The 23,391-nt window shown below is 36.6% G+C and overlaps 1 protein-coding gene across 2 annotated transcripts in view; it reads right to left on the reverse strand.

Moving 5' to 3' along the window:
- DEPDC1B (DEP domain containing 1B) overlaps positions 1 to 23,391 on the reverse strand; it is a 106,073-nt gene that overhangs the window by 14,132 nt on the left and 68,550 nt on the right. For both annotated transcript variants that reach the window (XM_029217674.1, XM_029217675.1), the window contains exons 7-9: positions 21,344 to 21,484; positions 4,988 to 5,154; positions 2,358 to 2,534 (exon numbers count right to left, since the gene is read on the reverse strand). In XM_029217674.1, the coding sequence (XP_029073507.1) occupies positions 2,358 to 2,534; positions 4,988 to 5,154; positions 21,344 to 21,484 (485 nt within the window). The remainder of the gene's footprint in view (positions 1 to 2,357; positions 2,535 to 4,987; positions 5,155 to 21,343; positions 21,485 to 23,391) is intronic.

Genomic DNA, 23,391 nt, shown 5'->3' on the forward strand with positions numbered 1-23,391 from the left:
CACTTCATTTTCAGAAAGTTACCACCCTAAATGTGTTATAACGGAGTGGCTGAGTACCCTGTGCAAGAGAAGAGAGATCTATAGGCTCTGAGCACTAAAACAATTGTTTGGCAATTCTAATGAGTGTGTACTTCTAAGAGAGAAAATGTAACTGGACAATTGCGTAGTTACTGATTTTATTCAGGGCCATCACAGCCCCCCTTCACAGGTCATGCTACTCTGCGGTTAAGTTAATCATCACTCAGCCTTCTGATCTTCAGCTGTCAGTGAAAGGCTCACAGGGTTACGTTCCTGCAATACAAGCCTGTGCCATGTGAATACACAAGCCCAGCAAGGATGCAAAGCAACGGAGTCACTGCTATCACTTTTCCTTACAGAAATTCAGTGAAAGTATTTCTTTTCATTTTTATGGGTTTTTTTTAAGTTTGGCTCATAAAATATCAAGGGGAGGTGGGAGATTAAAACAACAGTAATTTGTTTTTTTCACCCATTTAAATGGCAAAGGTATGTATGTTACCCAAAGTAGGCAAGGGTGTAAAGAAATGAACACTTTCTTATACCAACAATGGGAATGCAACTTGGAACAATCACTCTAAATGGAAATTTGACAATATGCAATCAATGTTTAACACACATTCATGGTCTTTGACCGTGAAATGTCACTCCTAGGAATTTATTCTTAGAAAGTAATCACAGATCGACCAAAAAAAAATCTAACTATAAAAATATTTACTGTTATAATGATTGTAAAATGGAAAAAAAATGGAAACAATATAAATATCAACCAAAGAAAATCATTTAAATAAATTATGGTATATTCATATTATGGAATATTATGTTACCAATCATAATGATATTGTGGAATATATAACAATAATGTTGATAATAATAACAGCAGCAGTACCAAATGAGGTACTTACTATGTGATAAACATTATTCTAAGCACTTTACATGTCTTAAGCCTTTCAATCCCCAAAATAGCCTTAGGAGGTAGCTATTAACTATTGTTATCGCATTTTACTGATGAAAAACAGAGATGTTGGGGCAGATGCTAAAGCAGAGAGTCGTTATACAACATGCCAAGGTCACATGGCTAATAAAGGGCACATCAGAAATTCAAACACCATTTAGTCTGTGCTCCTGGCCATTCTGGGTCAATCAAGAATATTTAATGATGTGGAAACTTCTTCTTGTTGTATTAAGAGAAAGTAAGTTATAAAAGAGGAACAAAGGAGGGAAAGAAGGAAGGAAGGGAGGGAGAGGGGGAAATAGAAAAGACTCTTAACACTGAACATTTAGAGTTATTCTGATATTTTTTAGTGTGTTTTCTCTATTTTCCAAATTCCTTCAATAGGAAAATTTTTTATTTTAATTTTTAAACTGCACACTGAAAACAGATGGTTATTTACTTTAATGATACTTTGGAAGGTAGCAGCTCACTGGTCCTTAATTGTGGAGCCTCAAAACATGCTTAAGGGGAAAGAGGGCCAGTCATTCAGAAGGAGACAAGCAGACCTGCCTGCGTTTACCCAACGTTTCTGCTCCTGCAGGCTGACATACAAACCCCTCTGGGGGGCCCACGTGATAGTAATACATTACATTTCTTTTGCATCATTTTAATATAATGACTGCAACGACAAAAACAATAAATACCTTTCAAAAAGTATCTGCCATATGACATTTGTGCCACACGCTTTACAATGTAGTGTCTACTCTTTACAACAACTTCATCGAGTAGGTATTGACCATTTTAACACTTGCAGAAACTAAAATCCAGAGGGCTTAAGGGACTTGCCCAAAGCCACATAACCAGGCAAGTGGGGAGCCAGGAGTTTGGCCCAGGTCCTTATGGCTCTGAAGCCGGGTTCTTCTACCATACCATGCTTTACAGTGAGGCTGTATGGCATAGTAGTTAAGAGCACTGATTCTGGAAAACGATTTTATCAGTTTGAATCCTAGCTCTGTGACCTTGGACAAATTACTTATGCTCTCTGTGCCTCAGCTTTCTCATTCAAAAAATAGTACCCAGGTGGCAGGGCTATTATGAATCAAGACTTTATTGCACATAAATCACTTCCATCAGGAAGTATATGTAGATTCTGAACAAACCCATTTTAGGAATTTGCAACCAAAAGTATGCAGCATTGATCAACACAACAAAACCTAGTGGGCATTCCACAAATTTTCAAAGATAATAACAAACATGTGCAGTGCCTACTATGTGCCACGCCCGGTTGTAAGCACTTCGTAGAAATTAACTCACTCAATCTTCAAAACAAAAAATGCCAAGAAGCCTAGCAAACTTACATAACTTGCTGCTGGCAATTTTATAGTACTGGTAATATCCCTTCCTTTACCTGGACTCTTCGTAGATGGGCCACACGCTCCTCTATGGAGGTCTGCAAGGCCAAAGGGACTTTCAGAATCTCTTGGTAATTGTCCATCAGAAACGTCACCAACCTAGCAGCTAATAAGTCATCCAAGTCCACTTCATCTTTGGAACACAAGATGCAATGGGAAAACGTCTGAACCATCTAAAAAAAAAAAAAAAATAGAGGGGAGGGAGGGTGAATTTTTAAATAAACACAGATGAGGTTTTTTCACTACTCTGAACTGAGTGCCATCTAATTTGCAAAAAGCAAATGTGCCTAGTCAGTGAGAAATGGCCCACAGCACAGGGTGCACATCTCACCTGGCACCTGGCCACACCTGGTCATCTCAGATGGGCTGATCTTCTCATCAACCAGCATGAACAGAATGTGCGTCACATCTCACAGAGACTTAGCAGAGATGCTTGTCTGAGCAGTTTTTAAAGGCACCCCCTTTTATAGATGGTTTTAAATATATATATTTAAACAAATTCTGAAAATTATTATCACCATCACAACTTGGATCATGTAGCACTTTTAAGTTAAAAGTACTTTATAGCCATTTAGTCTAATAATATCCTAATTTCATTATTGTCTTATTTCGTTCTTTTTAAAAAAAATTGCTAGCACAATCTATGTGCCTCAACAATTAGTTTTTCCTAGTTAATTGTTATTTTCTTCAGGATTTTGTATGTACATTTGACAATCACCTTTGAACAAAACCATCAGAAGTGCATTAGGTGATGAAATACAAAAAATATTATAGCAGTTGTTTCCACAGAATTCATTTTAACTAATCCATTCTTAATGTAATCCTTTGGATGGACTATTTTTTCCTTTTCCTACTAATTTTATTGTTGACAATCTTATTTCAAAATCTATAAGCATGTAAATGAAACAAGTCAGGCACAGAAAGACAAATACTATATGATATCACTTATATATGGAAACTAAAAAATACAAGAAACTAGTGAATATAACAAAAAAGAAACAGATTCACAGATATAGTGAACAAACAAGTGGTTACCAGTGGGGAGAGTGAAGAGGGGAGGCGCAATATGTGGAATCTAAAAAAATGGTACAAATGAACCTATTTACAAAACAGAAATTGAGTCACAGATGTAGAAAACAAACTTATAGTTACCAAAAGGGAAAGGGGCAGAGGGATAAATTGGGAGATTGGGATTGACATATACACACTACTATATATAAAATAGATAGCTAATAAGAACCTACTGTATAGCACCTACTGTATCTATTCAACACTCTGTAATGACCTATATGGAAATAGAACCTAAAAAAGAGTAGATATATGTACAGGCATAACTGACTCACTTTTCTGTACAGCAGAAACTAACACAACATTGTAAATCAACTATACTCCAATTAAAAAAAAAAGAATTACAAATTATTATGTACAAAATAAGCTACAAGGATAAATTATACAGCACAAGAAATATAGCCAATATTTTATAACAACTATAAATGGAACGTTTAAAAATTGTAAATCACTATATTATACGCCTGCAACTTATATAATATTGTACATCGACTATAATTTTAAAAACCTATAAGCATGACATCATGTAATTCTGTTTAATAAGACTTCATTTCATCAACATACTGCAGATGATACTTTATCTTCACTCACACATATGTACAGAGGGAGAGACACACACAGAGACTTTATCTGGAGACTAGGGACCCCAGGGGATCTGTGAGTGCCTTGAAATTGTATAGAAAATTTTACACATGCATTCTTCTGGGGAATAGGTGCAAAGTTTTCTTCAGCTTTACATAAAGGCCCATTAGCCCACCTACCCATCCACCCACCCCCCAAAAAAGGTCAAGAATCACTCTACTGGGTGCTGATTTGTCCTCTGATCTTATACCACACCTCTAAAAGTCTAACAGTGGACCCTCAGGCATACACAATGGTTCACCGACATATAGAAAGGATGTACATCCCAATGAAACATCAATTTTGCTCTAAGATATTTTTTGAGGAAAATTAATAAATTTTGCTAGTAAATAATCCTAAACCTAGACCCTATTTTAAAACACATGCTGACATGACAAAGTAGAATTCAAAATTAGCCTGTTTTTAAGCAAAACAGAATATATTAAGAAATATCCTCACTCATGGACCCTTAGATCATACCCTGAAAGATACACATTCTTTCCTTCCAAGTTGTCTGGTCTAACTCTATAGTTTACTTCTTCCCTCTTTAATCCATGATATATGCTGCATCTTCTCCTACTGGTTATAGTAACAAAGGTTTTGCGACCCTTTTTGTCCTGGAGGAGAGAATGCTGTTTCTTGACACGCCAGTAATCCTTTCTGTCCACGCTTCCTTCTCTCGTGTTGACAGCAGGCAGGATGCAGCAGCTATCTCTACACTCCCTCTACACTCTACCCCTACTCACTCTTTACTTTTCATTATGTTCTTTAAGTCACTAAGACCAAAAGCACAATACCAGTCTGGGTGGATTCCAAGCCATGGCTCTTTAAGTGGGCCTGCCTTGTACCTTCCTCTGGTTGCCAAGCTAGTAAACTTTACTCAAGTGAATTTTAACCCCCAAACTCCAGCCCTCGTAGATGTTAGAAATCAACCTACCAGTGTTCGGGTGCCAAAGCCATCACACAGTGGTGGCATCTCCTTATTTAAGCAGATCCTTGCCATCATCCTCATCAACAGCTGTAACTTTCTTCTATTTTCAGGAGGCAGGAGGAGGCAGCAAACCTGAAATGCTTCAATGGCCATTTTCTCTTTCTGTAACAAACCTGATTTAGAAAAAAAAAAAAAAAGGTTTTAATCCTTTAAAAACCTATAGCCTACCTGACTCTATTATGTTCACATTTTTACAAAACATGTATTACTAAAATTATATAAAGCATGTTTGCATGTGCAATTATACTGGGCTAACTGACATAGATCCACTGTCACAAATCTGCATAGAAAACACGAACCACCAACCAGCGTTGGCAAATATATAAAACAAATACAGCCATTTCCCCCTCCCACACCCTTGACAGATAAAACTAAATTTTCATAGCATTCTCTCCCTCTGAGCCAAGAGCAGTCAGGTTAAGCCTAACTTAACTCTCAACACTCTGCAAGAGGTCCAAGACAGCATAAGCAAGAACATGAATGTGCCATCACTGCCCTGAAGTTTACCCTTTTGTACTATTTCCTCATGAGGAGCATGGTCACCATCCTGCATGACTCTCACAGACTAAATAATAGGACCAATGCTGTTAGAGTTGTTCTGGTGCCTAATGGCTCTGCTTCTTTCTAAATAACACCTTCCTCCCACTTAAGCTATTTTTTCTAGCTAAGTGTGATGATTCAGTCATGTTACATGTCATCCCTCCTCACCCAATATGATTTTGCTAAAAATTAGAGTATTCTAACATTGTGCTCTCTTCAACCATACTTGTCTCTGGACACACACACCTCCAAGCCTTCTGAAGAGATGAAACTGCTTTCACCGATTTATTGGTTCATATCCAACTTTTTCAAGTTCCAACTAGTCTCTGCTTGGAGACAAAACCATCTTTTATATTCAGTAAATATTTACTGGCCATGTACGATATGGCAGGAACAATGCTAGGTCTCAGAAATATAAAAATATGCCAGGTCCCTTCCTTTAAAGAGCTTATGCACTGTGAGAAGGAGAGGCCCATAAAAAAGTAAGTAGCAAAATGTGAGAGGTGCTGCAAGAGACATGTGCAACAGGCATATTAGGGAACCTGTAAGTCACTCAATAAGACTATAGCATAGGCTGTGAGTGCCCAATAGAAATGAAGCGAAAAAGGTTAGCAGAGATGAGATCTTAGAAGGCCTTGAATGCCAGACTAAGGACTTTGGGTTTGAAGGAAAAAAAGGAAAGGAGCTGGGGAATGATGAGAAAATACTCCTAGAGTTTTGGGGAAAGTTACTCGCTAAGGAGGACATCTGAGCAGAAATCTGAAGAAAATGAGAGTATGCCTGGCAGATATCACAGAGACAAATTTTCACAGTAAAGGAAATAGCAATGACAAAGATTGTGACAAGGGAGTATGTCTGGAATGTCTGAGGAACAGCAATGAGGGCAGTGTGAAGAGAGAGGGTTATGCAAGGAATATTCAAGTCAGAAATGAGGTTAGAGAGGAAGCCAAGAGCCAGATCATGTAGAACCTTGTAGACTATCATTAAGGACTCTGGGTTTCACTGTAAGTGACCCAAGAAGCCATTGAAGGATTCTGGGCAGGAGAGCCATTTGATTTGAATTATTTTTACTCTAGCAGCTGTATAGAGAATAGACTGTAAAGGGGTAACAGGGAGGGAGGAAGGAAGATTCAAGGCATGATTACAGTCTGCATGAGGTTGGAACTGGTAGCAGCTGGATCTGGTAAAGACCAATTACATTCTAGATCTATTTCTCCACGAAGTCTTTTACTTTTGCCACAAAGACTTCTATCACATTAGGCCACAAATCCCTTCTTTTACCAAATTATAAACACCTGTGGAGAGTCAAATTTCACCTTAACTTTATATGTTTCATATATATATATATATATATACACACACACAGTTTTATAAATAAGACTTCAAGATAATTGAAATCATAATGTATTTCTTTTGGCAAGCCCTATTTCCTAGTATATGGTACAAAGCATAAAAGTAAACATTCAAGGGTAGGGGGAGGGACAAAATGGTAGAGTAGAAAGACCCTGAACTCACCTTCTCCTATGGGCACTCCAAAGTTGCAACTACTTACAGAGCTATGAAAATGACCCGAAGACTAGCAGAAAAGATTTTCCACAACTAAAGATATAAAGAAAGAGTCACAATGAAACATGTAGGAGGAGCAGAGATTCAATATTAAAGGACCCACATAAATGAGTGGGCAACCCACAAGTGGTAGGAATATCACAACTGCAGAGGTCCTCCCCAGAAAGTGAGGGGTCAGATCCTACATGGGGCTCCCCAGCTTGGGGTTCCTGCACCAGAAGGACAAGCACCCAGGACATTTGGCTTTGAAACCAAGTGGGGCTTACATTCAGGAGGGCTGGAGGAAACAGAGACTCCACTCTTAAAGGGCATGTGCAAAATCTCATGTACTCTGAGTCCCAGCACAGAAGCAGTAGTTTGAAAGGAGCCTGGGTCAAACCAACTTGCTCATCTTGGAGAGTTTCCCAGAGAGGGAGGAGAAGACTGGGATTCTTCCTGGGGGTGGAGACACTGGCAGCAGCCATTTTGGGGAGCTCATTCTACCGTGATGAACCAGTGCTGGCAAGCACCATTTTGGAATCCTCCCTCTAACCTACTAGTGCTAGGGGGCCTGCCCCACCCACCAGCGGGTCCACAGCAGCCACATGGACCACCAGATCACAGAGCCAGCCGTGTGTGAAGCCTACCCCACCCTCCAGCAAGCCCACATCCACCACACGACTCAGGGCCTTGCAGTCAATTGGGCTGGGGGTGAAGGGGAGCAGCCCCACCTCCCAGTGCACCCACAGTAGGTGGCCTCACCACAACAGAAGGGCAAATGCAGCCTACATAGGGAGCACTCGCAGGGCATATAGCTCTGGTGACCAGAAGGGGGTGATGTGCCACTGGGTCCCACAATACATCTCCTATATAAAGCTACTTCTCCAAGATCAGGAAATGTAACCAACCTACTAAATACATAGACATAAAAACAGAGAATTATGCAAAATGAGGATAAGAAGCAATATATTCCAAAAGAAGGAACAATACAAAACCTCAGGGAAAAAACCTAAAGTGGAGATAAGCAATCTACCCAATGAAGAGTTCTGGGTAATGACAATAAAGATACTCACTGAACTCAGGAGAGGAATGGACGAACACAGTGAGAATTTCAACAAAGAGTTAGAAAACATAAAGAACCAAACAAAGTGGAAGAATACAATAATTGAAATACACTAGAAGGAATCAATAGTAGACTAGATATAGTAGACCCAGAGGAACAAACCAGCAGTCTGGAAGACAGAGCTGTGGAAATTCACCCAGCTGAACAAAAAAAAAACAGAAAAAGAACTTTTTAAAATGAGGATAGTTTAAGAGACCTCTGGAACAGCATTAAGTATACTAACATTTGAACTATAGGGGTCCCAGAAGGAGAACAGAGAAAGAAGGGGGAAGAGAACTTATTTGAAGAAATCACAGCTGAAAATATCCCTAACCTGGCAAAGGAAAAAGACATCCAGGCCCAGGAAGTAAAGAGAGTCCCAAACAAGATTAACCCCAAAAGGTCCACAACAAGACACATTATAATTAAAATGGCAAAAATTAAATGTAAAGAGAGAATCCTAAAAGCAGCAAGAGAAAATCAACTAGTTAGGTACGAGGGAAGTCCCATAAAACCACAAGCTGATTTTTCAGCAGAAACTTTGTGGGCCGTAAGGGAGTAGAACAATACAGCCAAAGAGATGAAAGGAAAAATACCTACAACCAAGAATACTCTACCCAACAAGGTTATCATTCAGAGTTGAAGGAGAGATAAAGAGTTTTACAGATAAGCAAAAGCTAGAAAGACTTCAGCACCACCAAACTGGCCTTACAAAAAATGTTAAGGGACTTCTCAAAGCAAAAAAGAAAAGGCCACAACTAGAAATGTAAAAATTATGAAAGGAAAAATCTCACTGGTAAAGGCAAACATACAGTAAAGGTAGTGGATCAACCAGTTATAAAGCTAATAGGAAGTTTAAAAGGCAAAAGTAGTAAAATTCACCTATATCTACAATAAGTAGTCAAAGGATACACAAAACAAAAAGAGGAAGAAATCAAAAAATACCTGGAGGCAAATGAGAGTGGAAATACAATGATCCAAAATTGATGGGATGAAGTAAAAGCAGTTCTGAGAGGGAAGTGACACAAGCTTACTTCAGGAAACAAGAAAATCTCAAACAACCTAAACTTACACCTAAAGGAACTAGAAAAAGAAGAACAAACAAAACCCAAAGTTAGTAGAGGGAAAGAAATAAATATCAGAGAAGAAACAAATGAAAAAAAGACTAAAAACAAACTGAAAAATAAAAACCACCAATTACACTAAAGGCTGGTTCTTTGAAAAGATAAATAAAATTGATAAATCATTAGATTCATCAAGAAAAAAGAGAGAGGGCCCAAATCAATAAAATCAGAAATGAAAGAGGAGAAGTTAAACAGATACCACAAAAATACAAGGATCATAAGAGATTACCACAAACAAAAATTATATGCCAATAAATTGGACAACCTAAAAGAAATGGATAACTTCCTAGAAATGTACAGTCTCCCAAGGCTAAATCTGAAAGAAACAGAAAACTTGAACAGACCAATTACCAATAATGAAATTGAATCAGTAATGAAAAAACCCCCAACAAACAAAAGTCCAGGACCAGAAAACTGTTAGAACTAATAAACAAATTCGGTAAAGTTGCAGGATACAAAATCAATACACAAAAATCTGTTGCATTACTATACACTAATAATGAACTATCAGAAAAAGAAAATCCCATTTACAATTTCATCAGAAAGAATAAAATACCTAGGAATAAATCTAATGAAAGAGATAAAAAACTTGTACTCTGAAAACAATGAGACATTAATGAAAGAATTCAAAGATGACAAAAACAACTGGACAGATGTGCAGTGCTCATGCATTCGTGCTCATTGTTAAAATGGCCATACTACCCAAGGCAATCTACAAATTCAATGTATTCCCTAGCAAAATACCACTGGCATTTTCTACAGAACAAGAATAAATAATTCTAAATAATTTTTATGGAAACACAAAAGACCCTGAATAGCCAAAACAATCTTGAGGAGGAAAAACAATGCTGAAGGTAGCATACGCCCTGATTTAAAACTATACTACAAAGCTTCAATCATCAAAACAGTATGGTACTGGTACAAAAACAGACACACAGATCAATGGAACAGAATAGACAGCCCAGAAGTGAACCACACTAATATGAGCAATTAATCTTCAATAAAGGAGGAAAGAATATACAATAAGGATAAGACAGCCACTTCAATAATTGGTGCTGGGAAAACTGGAAAACTACATGCAAGAGAATCAAACTGGAGTACTCTCTCACACTATGCACAAAAATAAATTCAAAACGGATTAAAGACTTAAATGTAAGACCTGAAAACATAAAACTTCTAGAAGAAAACAGGCAGCCTGCTCTTTGACACTGGTCTTATAATATTTTTTGGATATGTATCCAGAAAAACAAAAGCAAAAATAAACAAATGGGACAACATCAAACTAAAAAGCTTTTTGCATGGTGAAGGAAACTATGAACAAAAGGAAAAGGCCAATTACTGAATGGGAGAAGATTTACAAACAATGTATCCAATAAGGGGTTAATACCCCCCGCCAAAAAAACAGAACTCATACAATTCAACATCAGAAAACCAAACAACCTGATTAAAAAGGGGACAGAGGATCTGAACAGACATTTTTCCAAAGAAAACATACAAATGGCCTACAGGCACATGGAAAGATGTTCAACATCACTCATCATCAGGGAAATGCAAATCAAAACCACAGTGAGATACCACCTCACACCTGTCAGAATGGCTGTTATCAAAAAGACAACAAGTAAGGGTTGGCAAACATGTGGAGAAAAGGGAACTCTTGTGCACTGTTAATGGGAATGCAAGTTGGTGCGGCCATTATGGAAAACATTATAGAGATTCTTCAAAAATTAAAAAATATAACTACCATATGATCTAGCAATTCCACTCTTGGGTATATATCTGAAGAAAACAAAAACAGTAATTATAAAAGATACATGCACCCCTATTTCATTCCAGCATTATTTACAATAACCAAGATATGGAAGCAACCAAAATGACCACCAATAGATGAATGGATAAAGAAGGTGTGTGTGTGTATGTATGTATATATCACACACACACAATGGAATACTACTCAGCCATTAAAAAGAATGAAATCTTGCCACTGCAACAACATGGATGGACCTAGAGGGTATTATGCTAAGTAAAATAAGTCAAAGAAAGACGAATACTGTATGATTTCACTTATATGTGCAATCTAAAAAACCAAAGGAGTGAACAAACATAACAAAACAAAAACAGAGCTATAGATACGTAGAATGAACAGGTGGTTGCCAGAGGGGAGATGTGTGGGGAGAGGAAAGAAAAAGTGAGGGAGACTAAGAGGTACAAACTTCCAGTTGCAAAATAAATGCATCACAGGTATGGAATTACATATATATACATTTAGTACATTAGGGGAATATAGTCAATAACTATGTAATATCTTGTATGGTGACATACTGTAAAAAGAATCATCTTGGTGATCAGTTTAAAATGTACAGAAATATCAAATCACTATGTTGTATGACAGGAATTAACGTAGTGTTGCAGGTCAATACATCGAAAACAAACAAATAGACAAACTCATAGAAAAAGAGACCAGATTTCTGATTGCCAGAGGCAGGGGTGGGGGGATTGGATGAAGGCAATCAAAGGTACAAACATCCAGCTATAAAGTAAATAAGTACTAGGAATGTGATGTACAACAAAATAAATATAATCAACATTGCTGTATGTTATATATGAAAACTGTTAACAGAGTATATCCTAAGAGTTCTCATCACAAGGGGAAAAAAACCATTTTTTTCTATTTCTTTAATTCTGCATCTATAATGACATGATGGATGTTCACTAAACTTATTCTGGTAATCATTTCAGGATGTATGCAAGTCAAATCATTATGCTGTTTATGTTAAACTTATAAGGTGTTGTATGTCAATAATATCTCAATAAAACTGGAAGAAAAATTATTAAAAAAGAAAGCAAACAGAAACAAAAGAAAGAAAGAAAATCATCTGTTTAAAGAAAAAATAACAACAATATATAGTAGGGTTATAACACATTATTAAAAATATATGTAGCACTAAAATGTATGATAACAATAGCACAAAGGGCAGTGGAAAAAAATGAAAGAATGTTGTTGTAAGGTAGTAACATTATAAATGAAACAGTACAATATTTAAAGGTAGGCAAAATTTTCTTGAGATACAAAAAGCATGAACCATAAAAGAAAATGATAAAATAGACTTCAAAACTGAAAACTTCTGCTTTTTGAAAGACATTGTTAAGAAAAGGGGGGGAAAGAACCACACTCCAGGAGAAAATATTTGCAATAAATATATCTAACAAAGGATTTACATGCAGAACATACCAATAATTTTTTTTTTTTTTTTTGGTACGCAGGCCTCTCCCGTTGCGGAGCACAGACTCCGGACGCGCAGGCTCAGCGGCCATGGCTCACGGGCCCAGCCGCTCCGCGGCATGTGGGATCTTCCCAGACCGGGGCACAAACCCGTGTCCCCTGCATCGGCAGGCGGACTCGCAACCACTGCACCACCTAACCATTTTTATTGAAGAATTAATTTACAATGTTGTGTTAGTTTCAGGTGTACAGCAAAGTGATTCAGTTATATATATATTTACTATATCATATAGATTTATTTATATGTGCATATATATATATAATTCTTTTTCAGATTCTTTTCCATTATAGGTTATTATAAGATATTGAATATAGTTCCCTGTGCTATACAGAAGGTTTTTGTTGCTTATCTATTTTATATATAGTAGTGTGTAATTTATGTGTTTAGTTACAGCCAGTGAATACCTAGGCATTTGCCTAAATTTCCATCTTTAAGAACTACCTAACTCACTTTATTCCAATAATCTTGACATAACAGTAGTCATTACATGTGGAGGTGATTCAGTATCTTTACCTTGGCCCATCTGCAATTTCAAAAGCTTGGGCCATAAGCCCTGGGCCCTGAGAGCAGAGAGCACCACCAGCAAGAACTTCAGACTAACATGGGCAAGAGCTCTCTGTCTGGTCAAGTGCACCAAGTAGGCACTCTCTGAAAAAAGGAATTGTTTTCCACTATGGGATAAGGACCCTGAGATAACCTGAAGCGCATGAGGGCAAAGAGGTTACAAAGCAAGATGGCACACAGCTCCAGAGGATCTCCTAGAAATCACTATACAAAAGAACCAAAGAATGGAAAACCTAACCTTATGGATATTTCTAGGTTAAAAAACATAGGAGGAGATCTCAGCCTTTGAGTTACATGATCCAATGATCCAATGTATAACCGGTCTAGTGAATTTCAATGGCATTTTCTAAACTTTACATCTAGGAGAAAGCAAACAGCAAAGACCTACTGTGTCAGCCTTCCAGCCTATTAGCACATAAACCAGGAGCCAGCCACAAACTCACCTGCCTATAGGAGCAGAAGCCAAAAATATAAACTCTTATGTGAATTTCCTATTTCTTGAAGTTTGACAATTAATTAAACTTTCTTTTTAAAACACACAAGTTAAACCAGTTGTATTCATGAGCCAGATTTGGCCCATAGATCACCAGTCTAGGATCTCATATTAACATCATATAACACACAAGCCAGCCAATTTTCCAAAACACTCTTCCCTGCTCCCATGCCCCTTTGTGCTTCCTTTCTGCCTTCTCTTTTCCTCAGTATGCCAACTTATTGCAAGCTACACAGCTCAGTGGATTCTAGGGTGCATGTGAAGTGTGTGTAAAGGCTGCTATACTATCTCACTCACCCTATTCAAGAGTCAGCTGAACTCTGATCTTAATATAAGGAACTGCCATTTTGGAAATGAAGATTTATTACTAGTCACAGTTATGTTGTTAGGTCAGACTGCTGAGACCAAGTATAGTATAAGTAAAGGGTAAGTCTTAAACCTCCAAAAATGTCTCTTTTTTTTTTCATTTTTTTCTTTAAGAACACTTCAATATCCTGTTTCACCTATCAATGACTGTTCTCAGGGTCACAGTTATGGCATAAAGCCAGAATTATTTCATGCAAGAAGCAAAGGAATAACCCTCAAGAGAAATTCATTAACTAAACTAAAAACCATTTCCATTGAAATTGCTGCAGAATTAGCTTCTACAACAAAGTAGACTGATTACCTACTTTAAAGCATTTTATCTAAGGGGATCCTATTCCAATCAAAGTAAGTCAAAAGGTTTAAGGAATGACTAATTCCTCCTGGGATTCAACCTATGTATCTAGTTTGCACAGACCTAGATATGATACACTTTCCCACAAATTCTAACAGGATTGCTATATTAGATAATCTTTGTTATTCATATAAACAAATTATGGTCCTCATAACCTAGAAGACTTTTTTCTTTCACTATGTAAAGTTCTAAAAACTATGGTTTTCAATGCAGGGTGTCTGAAATATATTCACTTGAGCAGGACTGATCAGGGAAGGTTAATATATGTCACCATCTATACACACTAGTCTATTATTGCTGACACCTAAGAATAATAAATTCTCCATTCTATCCATCCTTTTCCACCTCAAAGCCTCTACTGAAAATATTTTAGCTGATGGCTGACTCTGACATCAATTTGGAAACAACCAGCTTTAATTCCTAGATGAGATCAAAATGAACAATTGGGGGTAGAACAGACCAATGATATCACAAATGTAACTGATGCAGATTGGAACTCATACATTTTTAAACACCTTCCATTTGATTTCCTAGAAGCCAGTCCTCAAATGAGAATTTCTTCAGTCAGCTTCCACTGAGCTTCCAACTGACTCTACCCAGAAAGGCTCTCATTCAGATTCCACAGAGAAATCAAAAGCTTTACAGACAAGCAAAAGCTAAGAGGATTCAGCACCACCAGACCAGCTTTGCAACAAATGCTAAAGGAACTTCTCTAAGTGGAAAAGGAAAGGCCACAACTAGAAACAAGAAAATAGCAAACGGAAAAGCTCACTGGTAAAGGCAAACATACAGTAAAGGTTGGAAATCATCTGCACACAAATATGATATCAAAACCAGCAACTGCAAGAAGAAGAGAACACAAATGCAGGATATTGGAAATGCACTTGAAATTAAAAGACCAGCAACTTAAAACAATCTTGTTTATATAGAGAGACTGCTATATCAAAACCTCAGGGTAACGACAAACTGAAAATCTACAATAGATACGCATGAGAAAGAAAAAGGAATCCAAACACAACACTAAAGTTAGTTATCAAATTACAAGAGAATAAAAGAGGAAGGGAAGAAAAACACCCACAAAAACAAATCCAAAACAATTAACAAAATGGCAGTAAGAACATGCATATCAATAATTATCTTAAATGTAAATGGATTAAATGCTCCAACCAAAAGACATAGGCTGGCTGAATGGATATAAAAACAAGACCCGTATATATCATGTCTACAGGAGAACCACTTCAGATCTAGAGACATACACAATGAAAGTGAGAGGATGGAAAAAGGTATTCCATGCAAATGGAAATCAAAAGAAAGCTGGAGTAGCAATACTCATATCAGACTGTTGTAACAGACAAAGAAGGACACTACATAATGATCAAGGAATCAATCCAAGAAGAAGGTATAACAATTGTAAATATATATGCACCCAACATAGGAGCACCTCAATATATAAGGCAAATACTAACAGCCGTAAAAGGAGAAATCAACAGTAACGCAATAATAGTGGGGGACTTTAACACCAAACTTTCATCAATGGACCATCAAGATGGTCCATCCATTTCTATCAGATCATCCAGATAGAAAATCAATAAGGAAACACAGGCCTTAAATGACACATTAGACCAGATGAACTTAATTGATATTTATAGTGCATTCCATCCAAAAGCAGCAGAATACACATTCTTCTCAAGTGCACATGGAACATTCTTCAGGATTGATCACATGCTGGGCCACAAAGCAAGCCTCAGTAAATTTAAGAAAACCGAAATCATATCAAGCAACTTTTCCAACCACAACACTACGAGATTAGAAATCAACCACAAAAAAAAAAAAAAAAAAAAGGTGAAAAACACAAACACATGGAGGCTAAACAATATGCTACTAAACACCCAATGCATCACTGAAGAAATCAAAAGGGGAAATCAAAAAATACCTAGAGACATATAAAACTGAAAACACGAAAATCCAAAACCTGTGGGATGCAGCAAAAGCAGTTCTAAGGGGGAAGTAATACAATCTTACATCAGGAAGCAAGAAAAATCACAAATAAACAACCTAACCTTGCACCTAAAGCAACTAGAGAAAGAACAAACAAAACCCACAGTTAGTAGAAGGAAAGAAATCATAAAGATCAGAGCAGAAATAAATGAAATACCAATGAAGAAAATAGAAAAGATCAATGAAACTAAAAGCTGGTTCTTTGTAAAGATAAACAAAATTAACAAACCTTTATCCAGACAGATTAAGAAAAAGAGGGAGAAGGCTCAAATCAATAAAATTAGAAATGAAAAAGAAGTTACAATGGACACCACAGAAATACAAAGGACCATAAGAGACTACTACAAGCAACTATATGCCAATAAAAAGGACAACCAAGAAGAAATGGACAAATTCTTAGAAAGGTACAATATCCCAAGAGTGAGCCAGGAAAAAACAGAAAATATGAACAGACCTATCACAAGTACTGAAACCGAAACTGTGATAAAAAAAAAAAAACTCTCAACAGCAGGACAGGAATAAAGACACAGACATAGAGAATGGACTTGAGGACACGGGGAGGGGGAAGGGTAAGCTGGGACAAAGAGACAGAGTAGCATGGACATAATATACACTAGCAAATGTAAAACAGATAACTAGTGGGAAGCAGCCGCATAGCACAGAGAGGTCAGCTCGGTGCTTTGTGTCCACCTAAAAGGGTGGGATAGGGAGGGTGGGAGGGAGACGCAAGAGGGAGGAGATATGGGGATGTATGTATATGTATAGCTGATTCACTTTGTTATACAGCAGAAACTAATACACCATTGTAAAGCAATTAAACTCCAATAAAGATGTTAAAAAAAAAACTCCCAATGAACAAAAGTCCAGGACCAGCTGGCTTCACAGGAAAATTCCATCGAACATTTAAAGAAGAGTTAACACCTACCCTTCTGAACTATTCCAGAACATTGCTGAGGAAAGAAAACCCCCAAAATCATTCTATGAGGCCACCCTCACCCTGATACCAAAACCAGACAAAGATACCATACAAAAAGAAAATCACAGGCCAATATCACTGATGAACATAGATGCAAAAATCCTCAGCAAAATACTAGCAAACTAAATCCAACACTGAATTACAATGATCATACATTATGATCAAGTCAGATTTATCCCAGGGATGTAAAGGTTTTTCAATATCTGCAAATCAATCAGTGTTATACACCACATCAACAAATTGAAGAATAAAAACCATATGATCATCTCAATAGATGCAGAAGAAGCTTTTGACAAAATGCAATGCCCATTTATGATAAAAAAAAAACAACTCTCCAGAAAGTGGGCATAGAGGGAACATACCTCAACATAATAAAGGCCATATATGACAAACTTACAGCTAACATCATACTCAACAGTGAAAAGCTGAAAGCACTTCCTCTAAGATCATGTACAAGACAAGGATGTCCACTCTTGCCACTTTTATTCAACATAGTTTTGGAAGTCCCAGTAAAAGCAATCAGAGAAGAAAAAGAAATAAAAGGAATCCAAATTAGAAAAGAAGAAGTAAAACTGTCACTGTTTGCAGATGACATAATACTATACATAGAAAATCCTAAAGGTGCAACCAGAAAACTACTAGAGCTCATCAATGAATCTGGTAAAGTTACAGGATACAAAATTAATACACAGAAATCTGTTGCATTTCTATACACTAACTACCAATGATCAGAAAGAGAAATTAAAGAAACAATCTCATTTACCATCGCATCAAAAAGATTATAATACCTAGGAATAAACCTACCTAAGGAGACAAAAGACCTGTACTCTGGAAACTGTAAGACACTGATGAAAGAAATCGAAGATGACACAAACAGATGGAAAGATATACCATGTTCCTGGATTGGAAGAATCAATATTGTCAAAATGACTATACTATCCAAGGTAATCTACAGATTCAGTGCAATCCCTATCTAATTACAAGTGGCATTTTTCACAGAACTAGAACAAAAACTTTCACAATTTGTATGGAAACACAAAAGACCCCCAATAGCCAAAGGAATCTTGAGAATGGAAAACGGAGCTGGAGGAATCAGGCTCCCTGACTTGAAAACTATACTACAAAGCTACAGTAACCAAGACAGTATGGTACTGGCAGAAAAACAGAAATATAGATCAATGAAACAGGATAGAAAGCCAAGAAATAAACTCACATACCTATGGTTAATTAATCTATGACAAAGGAGGCAAGACTATACACTGGAGAAAAGACAGTCTCTTCAATAAATGGTACTGGGAAAACTGGACAGCAACATGTAAAAAAAATGAAATTAGAACATTCTTTAACACCAAACACAAAAATAAAATGAATTAAAGACCTAAATGTAAGGCCAGATACTATTAAACTCTTAGAGGAAAACACTCTTTGACATAAATCACAGAAAGATCTTTTTGGATCCATCTCCTAGAGTAATGGAAATGAAAACAAAAACAAATGGGACCTAATTAAACTTAAAAGCTTTTGCACAGCAAAGGAAACCATAAACAAGATGAAAAGACAACCCACAGAATGAGAGAAAATATTTGCAAATGATACGACCAACAAGCAATTAATCTCCAAAATTTACAAACAGCTCATGTGGCTCAATATAAAAAAAGACAAAAAAAAACACACACACACACAATCAAAAAATGGGCAGAAGACCTAAATGGACATTTCTCCAAAGAAGAAACAGGTGGCCAAGAGGCATACAAACAGATAATCAACATCACTAATTATTAGAGAAATGCAAATCAAAACTACAATGAGATATCACCTCACACCAGTCAGAATGGCCATCATCAAAAAATCTACAAACAGTAAATGCTGGAGAGGGTGTGGAGAAAAGGGAACCCTCCTACACTGTTGGTGAGAATGTAAAATTGATACAGCCACTGTGGAGAACAGTATGGAGGTTCCTTAAGAAAGTAAAAATAGACCTACCTCACGATTCAACAATTCCACTCCTGGGCATATATCCAGAACAAAACATGGATCAAAAGGATACATGTACCCCAATGTTCACTGCAGTGCTGTTTACAATAGCCAAGACATGGAAGCAACCTAAATGTCCACCAACCAACAGATGAATGGATAAAGAAGTGGTACATATGTACAAAAGAATATTACTCAGCCATCAAAGTAAATGAAATAATGTCATTTGCACCAACATGGATGGACCTGGAGATTATCATACTAAGTGAAGTCAGACAGAGAAAGACAAATAACATATGATATCGCTTATATGTGGAATCTAAAAAAATTGATACAAATGAACTTATTACAAAACAGAAACAGACTCACAGACTTAGAGAATGAACTTATGGTTACCAGAGGGGAAGGTTGGGAGGGAGGGATAGATACAGAGTTTGGGATTGACATGTACACACTGCTATATTTAAAATAGATAACCAACAAGGATCTACTGTACAGCACAGGGAACTCTGCTCAGTACTCTGTAATAACCTAAATGGGAAAAAGAATAGATACATGTATAACTGAATCACTTTGCTGTTCACCTGAAACTAACACAACATTGTTAATCAACTATACTCCAATAAAAAATTAAAATTTTTAAAAATTGGAATTCGGTTTTTTTTAAGTTCCAAGTTCTTTTGTTTCTAAATTCTACCATAAAACATTATGAAAATGGAAAATGAGAAGAAAATCTAAGAAGTGGTTTTTAATCCTGTCTTTAGAATTTGTCTTTTACCAGTCGCATAATGGCATTAAGTGGCTATAATGAGAATCTACTCAATTAGTCTTTATGCATCTTAAATAACAGCAAGTAGTCATCATTAGGCATGATATTCACAAGGACATAAGCCCCCCAATTCCCCTTGGTGGAAAACAAAATACCAAGAAGACCCAGTGGTCTCAAAACACAGTACTAGGTCTAATCCCTTCATCTGTTCTCAATATTGGTCTCTCTGAGAACAAACTCACTCTTATGTACGTGATTTATAATTGCTCCATTTTGCTTCTTATTATGAGAAATCCTATGAAATCTTAAAATCGACGTATTGTGCTGAGAGATCAGGTACATTATTCACATATTGCTGATACGTTATTTTGTTAGGATACTATGGCTGCATCCCTACTTTCCAACAAGAAAATAAGACAGTAGAAAGGGAAGAGACGGGGAAGGAGGAATGGGAAGGCGAAGACTGCTAAGCCCACAACACTCAAAACCAAGAGGATGCTAATTCCTACAAATTTACATAACAGAGTATGATACCCACACAGTGATTTGGTCACTAAAGCAAACTTTTGGACAAGAAAACAATAATACTTATTGAACAATCACAACATCAACAGAAAAATCTGATTTCCAAGAAGAAAGGAACAATATCAGAAAAGCCTATACCAACAATATTTATTTCTTTTTCCTTTTTACCATGTTTCTTTGACAGTTTAAATTCTGAAATATAAATCTATGTGAGAAGTAGCAACAAGTTTTAGAGAACAGTAGTTACTATATTTTACATGTCACAGATAACAAATAGTCCTACAAAAACCTGTTCCTTCTATAAAAAGAAATAAGATTTCTATATGAAAATATCTCTCTCACACTTGACTATTCATGAAGTCATATCCAGAGTAGTAGATTTACTCATGAAGAGTAAATGTCAAATTTACATTCTTTACCAATAAAGTCATACTTTTTTGTACAGAAATGACATAGAACATATTATTCCTCCCTAAGAAATAAAAACTACTGGTCCTTGTTTAGGTTTCATAACAGAGCTTAACTATTTTCTTTTCCTCCTTTATAGAGCAGGACTCCAACTAGGCAAGCATCCCATCTGTTTTTATTTCAAAAAAGCTATGGAAATTGGGCTAATGGAAGTCTCAAGATAGTGAAAAATGAAATGATTCCATATCAGTAGTGAAGATATACGGTCATTATATTCCAACTTACCTAATACACTGACAAAGGCATCAAAAAGGTGAAACGTAAGCAAAGGCTCTTTCAAGTGACCATAGTAATCAGCTATAGTTTTAAAGACATCTTTTTCAAATCCTAAATACATAGGCTGCTTCAAATCCGAACAATTAGGCCCTGTTAAAAAAGGGAAAGAGAAAGAAAGAGAAACATTAATGGGGCAATCATCTCTAAGTATTAGTCTCTGTGCATAGGTGTGGTGTGTACAGATACTTAAGATCAGAAAAGTTTTCAAGGAGAAGACTAATACTATACATTTTGCTTATATAAATATACTTTATGTCTAAATTGAAATCTATTCTAAAACAATGAGGAAAATCACTGGCTTACTTCCATTTTCAAAGAAACCGACTCTTTCTTTTATGACCTTCTGAAAGGCATTTTTATTAAATGTAAACAGTGATAATTCTCTTCGAAATAGTCAATATTTCTCCTAGTCTTTTTTTGCCATGCGGAATATGGGATTTTAGTTCCCCGACCAGGGGTGGAACCCACGCTCCCTGCAGCGGAAGTGCGCAGTCCTAACCACTGGACCGCCAGGGAAGTCCAGATATTTTCCTAGTCTTGACACAGTTAACCAACATAGTAATTACCTCATATATGTAATAGATAAGCTATAAAGCAATTTTTTAAAGCTTTTCATTATTTCATCATTGCTATATAATAAAATTCAAGAATCAGAGTTGAGTGAAATAATTTCTGCCTCTAAACTATTTTAGACTAATAAGAATGTATACTCTTTTTCCTAAAGATATTCTGAAAAGGAGATTTTACATTGTCTTAAATTCATTCTGATTATAAAACTCTCCATTTGATCACCAACCATCAAAAGATAGTTTATAAAAAACTTGTTTTAAAAATTTTAAAGCTGCTCAAAGACTATGGGAGACAGGATAAAATGACCTCTAAATTCCTATTGAATTCTTTGATCTAAGAGTCTACGTTTTATTTACCCAACAATGCATTTGAGTGATTAGTGGCATTGAATGAATTTTTATTAAACAAAATTATAATAGAAAATAACACCAAAGCAGAAACAAACTGATGTTTCTGCTAAAAACAAGTTTAAAAATAAAAAAGATAGTTTATCAAGCAGAGTCATATTGCAAAGTAACTCTAAGAAACCTGGAACAACCTAGGAACTAAGAAGCCTGGAACAAGTGAGGCAGAGATCCCCTTGTATCAGGGACCAAAGAGGAACAAGAAACTCTTAGCTCTCTACAGAGCTGGCAGCAAATGCCCCCAACAATCCATACACCGATGGCAAGATTTACATCGCCAAGTGGAGCGAAGAACTGGATCTGCCCATGCCTGAGGGAAATGGTAAGTGGTCCACGAGGAGCTGCTTGGCCAGCCTTGTCTATTTCCATCACAGTGTGGAAGAAAGGGACGCAAATGGATTGGCCAGTTCTGGGCCAGCAGAACACAAGACTAACAACTGTACCGGAACAGATCTCTACTCTCAGGACAGCAGGAGAAGCCAGTAAAAATTGATAGGAAATTCTTCCTACAGAATCACTGTAACTAAAGAGAAAGTATCAAACAAAAAAGAACAGTTAAGTATTGTGGGCCTTCACATTTCAAGGCCATTGGGACATTGTGGAAACAGCTTTTTGTTGGTCTCCTTTAAAATTCTCTTACCTTTTAATGTTCTAAAATTGACTAAAATAATGAAAATTATTAAATATCTATATGTGTGGTACCTCATTAACCTAGCAGCAAACATAGCCATTTTTACTTGCTTCCTCCTGTATAATATCCCAAGCTTAGTCAGTTGAAATAGTGGGATATGTCTCAGCAAGCAATACACATTGCCTTGAATTACTCCCTCCCAGGATAATATGCAGTTCATTCTAAGCAGTTGTACCCCTTTGTGAACACTTCATCATTCTTGATAAAAATATGCAAAAACAAGCCAAAAAAAGGTTTCCCTAAAAATGCTAATGCATGGCAAGCCCTATGAGAGGAGGCCATAGTTCTAAGATCTTTTGTTTCTCTATCATGTTGAATTTCAGAATATTTTT

The sequence above is a fragment of the Monodon monoceros genome, unplaced genomic scaffold (genome assembly GCF_005190385.1).
Source record: "Monodon monoceros isolate NGI ecotype Baffin Bay Population unplaced genomic scaffold, NGI_Narwhal_1 Super_Scaffold_12, whole genome shotgun sequence".
NCBI classification, from domain to species: Eukaryota; Metazoa; Chordata; class Mammalia; order Artiodactyla; family Monodontidae; genus Monodon; species Monodon monoceros.